The sequence below is a fragment of the Coregonus lavaretus genome (genome assembly GCF_964263955.1).
Source record: "Coregonus lavaretus genome assembly, chromosome: 14".
Lineage (NCBI taxonomy): Eukaryota > Metazoa > Chordata > Actinopteri > Salmoniformes > Salmonidae > Coregonus > Coregonus lavaretus.
The window spans coordinates 13512232-13524456 of record NC_140001.1 but is presented as its reverse complement, the minus strand read 5'-3'; the positions used below and the strand labels follow the sequence as shown (position 1 = coordinate 13524456).

Here is a 12225-nt window from a genome sequence, read left to right as displayed (position 1 = left end):
GTTTCTTCCATTTGCGAATAATCGCACCAACTGTTGTCACCTTCTCACCAAGCTGCTTGGCGATGGTCTTGTAGCTCATTCCAGCCTTGTGTAGGTCTACAATCTTGTCCCTGACATCCTTGGAGAGCTCTTTGGCCTTGGTGGAGAGTTTGGAATCTGGAATTTATGCAGTAATTTTTCAGTGTAACTGCCGTTAGAGTGCAGTATAACTGCAGTACACTGCAGTTATTCTGCAATTACTGCATCCAAAATACCAGTCTACTGCAGTTTCAAAACTGTAATAGGGTTTCATTTAGATATAATTTTGATTAACCACATGACATCGATTTTGAGATATAAAGACTTTATTATAAATTAAATTAAACTGTTCCACGAAAATGTGTATATGAAAATCATTACTGGCACGCAGATCAGTAGAAATGGTACGATAACTTGGCACTCCAAATGGAAAACGTTGCCGACCGATGGTGTAGCCAATTACCGGCAACTTCTGGAGCTTAACGGCAGAATCTGTGAAGGCCAGCAGCAGCGGGAGTAGGGAACTGTTTTTTTTTTTCTGGTTAGGCTATATTGATCTCTGGCACCCTCTTTAGTAATTTTTGTTTCTTCATTTTTCATCGCATTGCTGAAAGCATCAGACAAGCTCAGCAGCCTACATATAGTTGATTTTATTCAAACACACGTTTTAAAATATCGACCAATCGATTGGTCGAAAGAACAGATGACTCTCGGTCGACTAAGATTTTTTTTTAGTTGGGGACAGCCCTATTTTGTGTAGGTCAGTGTCAGGAAATCTCAATTTAATACATTTCTAATTCAGGCTGTAACAAAATGTGGAAAAAGTCAAGGGGTGTGAATACTTTCTGAAGGCACTGTAACTAAGATGTTCGGTGTAGTATTTTTCAAGTGAAAAAAATTCCATAAACACGAGTCATCTATCGTTGAATGACAACACTTCATTGAAGAATCCCTACTGTTGACCAATTACCGACGAAGGGGCGTAGACTTCGGCTACCGAAATTAATCTTGCCTTGAGAAAATATGTTATGTGCACGAACAGCCGAAAAAGCCCTTGCCCGATACCAAAACGAACAAAAATGTCACAAAATGTCGTCATAATATATGCACGAACTGTTCCGAACGGTTTCGAATGGGAAGCCTGTGGACGCCTTTAACCTTTGCCTGCCACTGGAGGGGATTACACGCGCTGGTCCTTTCCTCTGACCTAAATAAAAATAAATAAATAAATTGGTCATTTAGCAGACACTCTTATCCAGAGCGACTTACAGGAGCAATTAGGGTTAAGTGCCTTGCTCAAGGGCACATCGACAGATTTTTCACCTAGTCGGCTTGGGGATTAGAACCAGCGACCTTTCGGTTACTGGTACAACGCTCTTAACCACTAAGCTACCTGCCGCCCGACCTCAATTAACCGCCCCAATTAACGCTGCAGTCCCTCTCGCTGCTGACGCCGTTTACAAACACAGAACGTGAGGAAGGGGGAGAGAGAGAGAAGGGGAGAACGAGAGAGAGAGGGTGGATGGGGAGAGAGAGAGTAACAACACATGCAGGGCCTTTCATTTTCTATTACAGGTTACCAGACAAGACCCATGGTGGCCTGGTAGACTTTGTTCCTCTATGCTATTGATATCCATTAGAAGAACATACGCTTGTCAGTTGTCAGTCATGTTTTACAACAGTGCACCACTCTTCTAGGATCATATAATATGAAGAAAAACAAAGGCTGATGTAGAAAGTGTAGTAGAGCATCACTAAATTCCTTCAAGGACACGCCACCCCCAACCCAAAAGGTAAGACCTTCAGTTGTGTCAATCGTAAATTCGGTGCTTTTCGAAAGCTAACCACTCTTTAAAATCGCCTGACAATGAAGTACATTGTATTCCGATGGGCGACGCAAAAATGATCGATTCCAACCAACAAAACTGTTCAAATGATCAATAACCCACTGTAAGGGATGGACATGTTATTACAACACTAACAGTCCATTAACAAATGCATCTGCAAGAAACCGACATTCGGGTTGCATGTATTTAAATGACAATGCGCTGTGCTCTTTGGAGCTCTGCTGTGCCAGTGACGGTGAGGTAATGAGGCCTGGGTGTTCTATGGAGGACAGGGCTGGGAGTTGAGCTGGATCTGGCTGGGCTGCCAGCCTGCCAACTGGGCCATCTGTGAGCCCCTGCCGGTGGGGATGGAGCAATGATTTATTTACACACTAGATGACTGACAGTGGGCGCTGTTTTAAAGCCACCGCGCCTCCATCTTGGCACTCCCACATTATTGTACAAAATATTTTGGAAGCTATAGAAATGCATTTATTAATGTCTAGATTTGTTTTTGCCATGTTTATTATATTACAGACAATGCATACTTTTATAAACATTTTTAAAAATAATACATTTCTGGGATCTTTTATTTCAGCTCATGAAACATGGGTCCAACACTTTACATGTTGCGTTTATATTTTTGCTGGAAAAACGTATGTGTTATGGCTTTACATTCCCTGCTATATCGTGGATCGAGAGTTACCTGTCTAACAGAACACTTAGGGTGTTCTATAATGGAATCCTCTGCAACATAATCCAGGTAGAGTCAGGCATTACCCAGGCCAGCTGTCTAGGCCCCTTAATTTTTTTAAATTATTTTTTTTACTAATGACCTGTAAAGCCTGTGTGTCTATGTATGCTGATGACTCAACACTATACACATCATCAACCACAACAAGTGACATCACTGCAACACTTAAAATATCAATCAAATTGTATTGTTACATGCACCGAATACAACAGGTGTAGACTTTACAATGAAATGCTAAATAATATTTGCTAAATAAAAAAGGAAATAGTAACAAAAACAATAATGAGGCTATATACAAGGAGTACTGAGTCAATGTACAGGGGTACGAGGTAGTTGAGGTAATTGAGGTAATTGAGGTTTTTTATGGCGGTTTTGGAGCAATGGCTTCTTCCTTGCTGAGCGGACTTTCAGGTTATGTCGATATATAGGACTTGTTTTACTGATATAGATACTTTTGTACCCGTTTCCTCCAGCATCTTCACAAGGTCCTTTGCTGTTGTTCTGGGATTGATTTGCACTTTTCGCACCAAAGTACGTTCATCTCTAGGAGACAGAAAGCGTCTCCTTCCGGAGCGGTATGACGGCTGCGTGGTCCCATGGTGTTTATACTTGCGTACTATTGTTTGTACAGATGAACGTGGTACCTTCAGGCGTTTGGAAATTGCTCCCGAGGATGAACCAGACTTGTGGAGTCCAACGATTTCTTTTCTGAGGTCTTGGCTGATTTCTTTTGATTTTCCCATGATGTCAAGCAAAGAGGCACTGAGTTTGAAGGTAGGCCTTGAAATACATCCACACGTACACCTACCATTGACTCAAATGATGTCAATTAGCCTATCAGAAGCTTCTAAAGCCATGACATCATTTTCTGGAATTTTCCAAGCTGTTTAAAGGCACAGTCAACTTAGTGTATGTAAACGTCTGACCCACTGGAATTGTGATACAGTGAATTATAAGTGAAATAATCTGTCTATAAACAATTGCTGGAAAGATGACTTGTGTCATGCACAAAATAGATGTCCTAACCGACTTGCCAAAACTATAGGTTTGTTAACAAACATTTGTGGAGGGGTTGAAAAACGAGTTTTAATGACTCCAACCTAGTGGCGCAGCGGTCTAAGGCACTGCATCTCAGTGCTTGAGGCGTCACTACAGACCCCCTGGTTCGATTCCAGGCTGTATCACAACCAGCCGTGATTGGGAGTCCCATAGGGCGGCACACAATTAGCCCAGCGTCGTCTGGGTTTGGCCGGTGTAGGCCGTCATTGTAAATAAGAATTTGTTCTTAACTGACTTGCCTAGTTAAATAAAGGTAAAATAAAAAAATAAAAAATAAAAACCTAAGTGTATGTAAACTTCCGACTTCAACTGTATGTGTGTGGCGTCAATATGCACGTGCGTGTGTGTGTGTGTTGGAGTGTCAGTGTAGTATGTGTGAGTGTGTGTTGGAGTGTCAGTGTAGTATGTGTGAGTGTGTGGGTAGAGTCTAGTGAGTGCATATAGCCAGTGCAAGGCAGTCAGTGGAAACCAATTAAGATAATTAAAGAAATAATAAAGGGGGTCAATGTAAATTGTCCGGGAGGCCCTTTGATTAACTGTTCAGCAGTCTTATGAATTTACAAAGAGCTGCAGTCAGTTTTAGAATTGGTGGCAAGACATGAGTTAGTCCTAAATATTTAAACAACGAATAGCATTGTATTTGTGACTAATCATTCACTAAACCGTAAACCTCAACTGAATCTTGTAATGAATAATGTGGCAATTGAGCAAGTTGAGGAGACTAAACTGCTTGGTGTAACCCTGGATTGTAAACTGTCATGGTCAAAACATATTGATGCAAAGGTAGCTTAGACGGGGAGACCTGTTCATAATAAAGCGTTGCTCTGCTTTCTTGACATCGCTATCAACAAAACAAGTCCTACAGGCCCTAGTTTTGTCACACCTGGACTACTGCCCAGTCATATGTTCAAGTGCCACAAAGAGGCACAGGCAAATTACAGTTGGCCCAGAACAGAGCAGCACGGCTGGCCCTTAAATGTACACGAAGAGCTAACATCAATAACATGCCTGTCAATCGCTCCTGGCTCAAAGTAGAGAAGAGATTTACTGCATCACTACTTGTCTTTGTGAGAGGTATTGACATGTTAAAAGTACCGAGCTGTCTGCTTAAATGACTAGCACACAGCTCAGACACCCATGCATACCCCACAAGACATGCCACCAGAGGTCTCTACACAGTCCCCAAGTCCAGAACAGACTATGGGAAACGCACAGTACTACATAGAGCCATGACTACATGGAACTCTATTCCACATCAAGTACAGTGCCTTCAGAAAGTATTCATACCCCTTGACTTATTCCACATTTTGTTGTGTTTTCTCACCCATCTACATACAATACCCCATAATGACAAAGTGAAAACATGCAATGTAGGCCTGCACTGAACACCACATAAAGGCTACTGTAGGCTATATCATAGAAATCTACATCTATTTCCATGTGAAAATGTTATGGGATTTGCTCTATTGGTTTTATTGGTAGGCCTTCATTATGCTCAAATGCTCCCCCTGGGACACCACACAGAGCGCAGAAGAACTGTCAGCCCACAGAGAGAAGCACGAGACTGAACTTCACTCAACTTTCTAGAGTTTTCCCTGTTAGTTAAATGCTATCAACTGTAATACTGTGGCAATTGTGATCGAATCAACGCAATATTAGCCACTTTCAACGCAACACAGCGAAACAAAATGTTCTATTGCGCACGACTCAGCCTGTACTCTACACAACGTTCAAGTTTGAGCTCAGCAAACCTGAAATTTCCTCAGTGTCGAAAATTTTTTGAGGGAACATTGGCCACAAGGCTACTGTCTAAAACTGTAAGGGTACAGCCTCAGTGTTCACTGTAAATGCGTACCTGAAGTTGCACAGAATTCTCACAATGTTCAAGTTTCTGCTCACAAGACCTAAAATTTGATCAGTGCCCCAAAATATTATTGGGAACATTGGTACTCAGTAATGTGTTGTATTGGATTTGCCCCAAACATAACACTTTGTATTCAGGACAAAAAGTGAATTGCTTTGCCACATTTTTTGCAGTGTTAATTTAGTAAATGTGTTGCAAACAGGATGCATGTTCTGCACAGGCTCCCTTCCTGTCAGTCTGTCAATTAGGTTAGTATTGTGGAGTAACTACAATGTTGTTGAACCATTGGCCTCATGGAGAAATCCATGAGCATTTTCCTTCCTCTCCGGCAACTGAGTTAGGAAGGACACCTGTATCTTTGTAGTGACTGGGAGTATTGATACACCATCCAAAGAGTAATTAATAACTTCACCATGCTCAAAGGGATATTCGATGTCTGCTTTTTTTTTAACCCATCTACCAATAGGTGCCCTTCTTTGCGAGGCATTTGAAAACATCCCTGGTCTTTGTGGTTGAATCTGTGTTTGAAATTCACTGCTCGACCAAGGGACCTTACAGATAATTGTATGTGGGGTACAGAGATGAGGTAGTCATTAGAGTATAGTACTGTGTAATAACGTGTTGTATTGTATATATGTTGTGGTAGTGTGCAATAATGTGTTGTATAGCAGATATGTTGTGGTAGATTATTGTGTAATAATGTGTTGTATTGTAGATATGTTGTGGTAGAGTAGCGTGTAATAATGTGTTGTATTGTAGATATATTGTGGTAGAGTAGTGTATAATAATGCGTTGTATTGTAGATATGTTGTGGTAGAGTAGTGTGTAATAATGTGTTGTATTGTAGATATGTTGTGGTAGAGTAGCGTGTAATAATGTGTTGTATTGTAGATATATTGTGGTAGAGTAGTGTATAATAATGCGTTGTATTGTAGATATGTTATGGTAGAGTAGCGTGTAATAATGTGTTGTATTGTAGATATATTGTGGTAGAGTAGTGTGTAATAATGTGTTGTATTGTAGATATATTGTGGTAGAGTAGTGTATAATAATGCGTTGTATTGTAGATATGTTGTGGTAGAGTAGTGTGTAATAATGTGTTGTATTGTAGATATATTGTGGTAGAGTAGTGTATAATAATGCGTTGTATTGTAGATATGTTGTGGTAGAGTAGTGTGTAATAATGTGTTGTATTGTAGATATGTTGTGGTAGAGTAGCGTGTAATAATGTGTTGTATTGTAGATATATTGTGGTAGAGTAGTGTATAATAATGCGTTGTATTGTAGATATGTTATGGTAGAGTAGCGTGTAATAATGTGTTGTATTGTAAAGATGTTGTGGTAGAGTAGTGTGTAATAATGTGTTGTATTGTAAAGATGTTGTGGTAGAGTAGTGTGTAATAATGTGTTGTATTGTAAAGATGTTGTGGTAGAGTAGTGTGTAATAATGTGTTGTGTGATGTACTGTTTTATTTTGTATGTAATTGCCTTAATCTTGTTTGGACCCCAGGAAGAGAAGCCTTTGCAACAGCTAATGGGGATCCATAATAAAACACAGAAATGTTGTATTTGCGAAGGCCAAAGTGCACCAGAGAGCTGACGAACTGGCGGTCATGATTAAAATGGCAAGATTGAACAGAGTGTTTTTCCTCACATCACTAAGTCAGAGAGGCACCGACCTGGTTGGGTCCTTTTTGTGGTAAGAGACGGTAAAGAACAGTAGTTGTGTAGTTCAGCAGTATGTAAGCAGCTGTAGAGCAGAGCTCCACCACACATCCCAGGGAACCATGTTAATAATTACAGGTAGTATTAATATTTAACACTTCAAGTCTTCTTTGAATCCTTAAGCATTTAGTTAAAATAAAACTCAGAGAAAAAGCAGAGCTGGGGGAGAACCTAGTGTTGGTAGGAGGACTGAAGATGTTTCTCTATAATCTACCTCTTGCATGAACAGTCGGATGTACAATACCCTTTCAACTGCACTGTACTGTACATGACAATCATTAGTCAAGGAACTTAACTGTGTTCCTCTATCATGGTTTTCTTGTCACAGAATGCACACACCATAATAGCTCCTTGGTTCTGTATTTTTGGACAGCAGTCATGGTCAGGAAGCAGCACTTGGGCAGGGCACCCTTCCTCCTGCTTTCCGATGCAGGAAAAACTGAGGACTGCGTGCATAGCTTGCATTTCAGTGTTCTTTTGTGGATATTGCTGACACCATGCAAATATCATCTTGGTCAGCATGTTTATATATTTATATTGGGAGTGGCCCTCCAAACTTAAATAATTGGTCAGATGTTGAATGTGTGAGAAGCAGTTTTGGACCAGAGGAGCGTTGGATTCCCGGTGGTGAGGAGGAATCTTACCAGAAGTACTGCTGACGTCCCGTTAGGTCGGAAGAGTTCAATCGACATGTCTGGAAACATCCTGCCGATCCTTGATATCACGTCGTCCACATACCTGGAGGAGGAGATAGAGTACATTTTTACGGTTTGAAGAAAAATAACAAAATGTTTCAAACTATATACAGATGAAGTCGGAAGTTTACATACACATAGGTTGGAGTCATTAAAACTCATTTTTCAACCACTCCACACATTTCTTGTTAACAAACTATAGTTTTGGCAAATCGGTTTGGACATCTACTTTGTGCATGGCACAAGTAATTTTCCCAACAATTGTTTACAGACAGATTATTTCACTTATAATTCACTGTATCACAATTCAAGTGGGTCAGACGTTTACATACACTAAATTGACTGTGCCTTTAAACAGCTTGGAAAATTCCAGAAAATGATGTCATGGCTTTAGAAGCTTCTGATAGGCTAATTGACATCATTTGAGTCAATTGGAGGTGTACCTGTGGATGTATTTCAAGGCCTACCTTCAAACTCAGTGCCTCTTTGCTTGACATCATGGGAAAATCAAAAGAAATCAGCCAAGACCTCAGAAAAGAAATCGTTGGACTCCACAAGTCTGGTTCATCCTTGGGAGCAATTTCCAAATGCCTGAAGGTACCACGTTCATCTGTACAAACAATAGTACGCAAGTATAAACACCATGGGACCACGCAGCTGTCATACCGCTCAGGAAGGAGACGCGTTCTGTCTCCTAGAGATGAACGTACTTTGGTGCGAAAAGTGCAAATCAATCCCAGAACAACAGCAAAGGACCTTGTGAAGATGCTGGAGGAAACAGGTACAAAAGTATCTATATCCACAGTAAAACGAGTCCTATATCGACATAACCTGAAAGGCCGCTCAGCAAGGAAGAAGCGACTGCTCCAAAACCGCCATAAAAAAGCCAGACTACGGTTTGCAACTGCACATGGGGACAAAGATTGTACTTTTTGGAGAAATGTCCTCTGGTCTGATGCAACAAAAATATAACTGTTTGGCCATAATGACCATTGTTATGTTTGGAGGAAAAAGGGGAGCGCTTGCAAGCCGAAGAACACCATCCCAACCGTGAAGCACGGGGGTGGCAGCATCATGCTGTGGGGGTGCTTTGCTGCAGGAGGGACTGGTGCACTTCAAAAAATAGATGGCATCATGAGGAAGGACAATTATGTGGATATATTGAAGCAACATCTCGAGAAATCAGTCAGGAAGTTAAAGCTTGGTCGCAAATGGGTCTTCCAAATGGACAATGACCCCAAGCATACTTCCAAAGTTGTGTCAAAATGGCTTAAGGACAACAAAGTCAAGGTATTGGAGTGGCCATCACAAAGCCCTGACCTCAATCCTATAGAAAACGTGTGGGCAGAACTGAAAAAGCGTGTGCGAGCAAGGAGGCCTACAAACCTGACTCAGTTACAAACACTAATTGAGTATACGTAAACTTCTGACCCACTGGGAATGTGATGAAAGAAATAAAAAGCTGAAATAAATCACTCTCTACTATTATTCTGACATTTCACATTCTTAAAATAAAGTGGTGATCCTAACTGACCTAAGACAGGGAATATTTACTAGGATTAAATGTCAGGAATTGTGAAAAACAGAGTTTAAATGTATTTGGCTAAGGTGTATGTACACTTCCGACTTCAACTGTATTTGAGTAACACAGATAGCATAAGAACACGGTATAATCCATGGCAAAATGTGTAGAATTGCAGGAAACTACCTTTAAAACTGTAAAATGTTCTCTCAGCCCCATAGCAAAATGTGTAGAATTGCAGGAAATGTTCTTTAAACCAACAAAATAGTGTCTCTGTGGCCTCGAAATCCGCACCATTGGCACCTACCGCTACCCCCTTAACTTTTTATTTATTTATATTTTTTATTTAACCTTTATTTAAACAGGGAGTCACATTGAGCCCTGTATACATTACAATAACAACAGAATAATAACACAACATACACGTGTATAAAACAATATCATTCAACACACAATAACAAAATAAACATATTTAATAAAAGCAAATCACATTCAACTACATAGAGGTCCTCAATCAATCATTTAAACTGCCTAAGTGGCACCAGCACATCTAACTGCAGTGAACTCTGCAGATTGTTCCACAAATTTGGAGCAAAAGAAAAAAAACACAGATTTTCCTAAATCTGTGGAGACTGAAGGTTATCTCTAGTGTTATCCATTCCTGAGAACGGGTTTGGTAATTTATGATTCTTAACTTAATTAATGAAGTTACATATGAATGGAGTTTCTGTAAGATTGCTTTGTAAATAAAAAAAAGAGAATACAGCTATCTTCTTACAGACAAAGAGGTCCATCCCATATTTTAATACAGACTAAAATGATGAGTCCTAAAATTGTTCCCTGTGATAAAACGTAATGCGGAATGGTAGACTGCGTCCAAGGGTTTCAAAACAGAGGTCGCTGCATGCACGTAAACAATATCACCAAAATCCAATACAGGGAGAAGTGTTGTTTGAACAATCTTTCTCTTATTTTCAATACTGAGGCATGATTTATTTCGATATAAAAAACCAATCTTGGATCTTAGCTTCTTCATCAGATTTTCTATATGCGTTACGAAGAACAACTAATCATCAATCCAGACACCCAGGTGCTTATATTGAGAAACAAGCTCAATTTGGGCTCCATTTGTAGTGCAAATACGCAGGTCCTCAGGGTCAACATTTCGTGACCAAGAGAACAGCATGAGCTTGGTTTTACTTGTATTTAACACTAAGATCTGTAAGTGATTTCTGAAATGAATCAAAGTCAACTTTACCGCCACTGCTGAAACAAATCATAGGGGAAACAATGGAAACCATTGATTACCATCATGAAAACATTGATTCAACTGCGCTTCAGATGTTGAATAATTTCAAGTGTAGATTTTCCAAAAGATTTGTTGAGAATAGAAAAATCAACATGTCAATAACACAGCAGTATGTTTGTCCTCCTAGGACTCTGGATTGATATACAGTTGAAGTCTGAAGTTTACATACACCTTAGCCAAATACATTTAAACTTAGTTTTTCACAATTCCTGACATTTAATCCTAGTAAAAATTCCCTGTCTTAGGTCAGTTAGGATCACCACTTTATTTTAAGAATGTGAAATGTCAGAATAATAGAGAGAATGATTTATTTCAGCTTTTATTTCTTTCATCACATTCCCAGTGTGTCAGAAGATTACGTACACCCAATTAGTATTTGGTAGCATTGCCTTTAAATTGTTTAACTTGGGTCAAACGTTTCGGGTAGCCTTCCACAAGCTTCCCACAATAAGGTGGGTGAATTTTGGCTCATTACTCCTGACAGAGCTGGTGTAACTGAGTCAGGTTTGTAGGCCTCCTTGCTCGCACCCACTTTTTCAGTTCTGCCCACAAATGTTCGATAGGATTGAGGCCAGGGCTTTGTGATGGCCACTCCAATTCCTTGACTTTGTTGTCCTTAAGCCATTTTGCCACAACTTTGGAAGTATGCTTGGAGTCATTGTCCATTTGGAAGACCCATTTGCGACCAAGCTTTAACTTCCTGACTGATGTCTCGAGATGTTGCTTCAATATATCCACATAATTGTCCTTCCTCATGATGCCATCTATTTTTTGAAGTGCACCAGTCCCTCCTGCAGCAAAGCACCCCCACAGCATGATGCTGCCACCCCCATGCTTCACGGTTGGGATGGTGTTCTTTGGCTTGCAAGCCCTTTTTCCTCCAAACATAACGATGGTCATTATGGACAAACAGTTCTATTTTTGTTTCATCAGATCAGAGGACATTTCTCCAAAAAGTACGATCTTTGTCCCCATGTGCAGTTACAAACCATAGTCGGGCTTTTTTATGGCGGTTTTGGAGCAGTCGCTTCTTCCTTGCTGAGCGGCCTTTCAGGTTATGTCGATATAGGACTCGTTTTACTGTGGATATAGATACTTTTGTACCTGTTTCCTCCAGCATCTTCACAAGGTCCTTTGCTGTTGTTCTGGGATTGATTTGCACTTTTCGCACCAAAGTACGTTCATCTCTAGGAGACAGAACGCGTCTCCTTCCTGAGCGGTATGACGGCTGCGTGGTCCCATGGTGTTTATACTTGCGTACTATTGTTTGTACAGATGAACGTGGTACCTTCAGCCATTTGGAAATTGCTCCCAAGGATGAACCACACTTGTGGAGGTCTACAATTTTTTTTCTGAGGTCTTGGCTGATTTCTTTTGATTTTCCCATGATGTCAAGCAAAGAGGCACTGAGTTTGAAGGTAGGCCTTGAAATACATCCACAGGTACACCTCAA

The 12225-nt window shown here is 40.4% G+C and overlaps 1 protein-coding gene across 3 annotated transcripts in view; it reads right to left on the bottom strand.

Moving 5' to 3' along the window:
* med27 (mediator complex subunit 27) overlaps window positions 1-12225 on the bottom strand; it is a 113865-nt gene that overhangs the window by 53282 nt on the left and 48358 nt on the right. For all 3 annotated transcript variants that reach the window (XM_084176877.1, XM_084176876.1, XM_084176878.1), the window contains exon 4: window positions 7891-7984. In XM_084176877.1, coding sequence (XP_084033003.1) covers window positions 7891-7984 — 94 coding nt within the window. The remainder of the gene's footprint in view (window positions 1-7890; window positions 7985-12225) is intronic.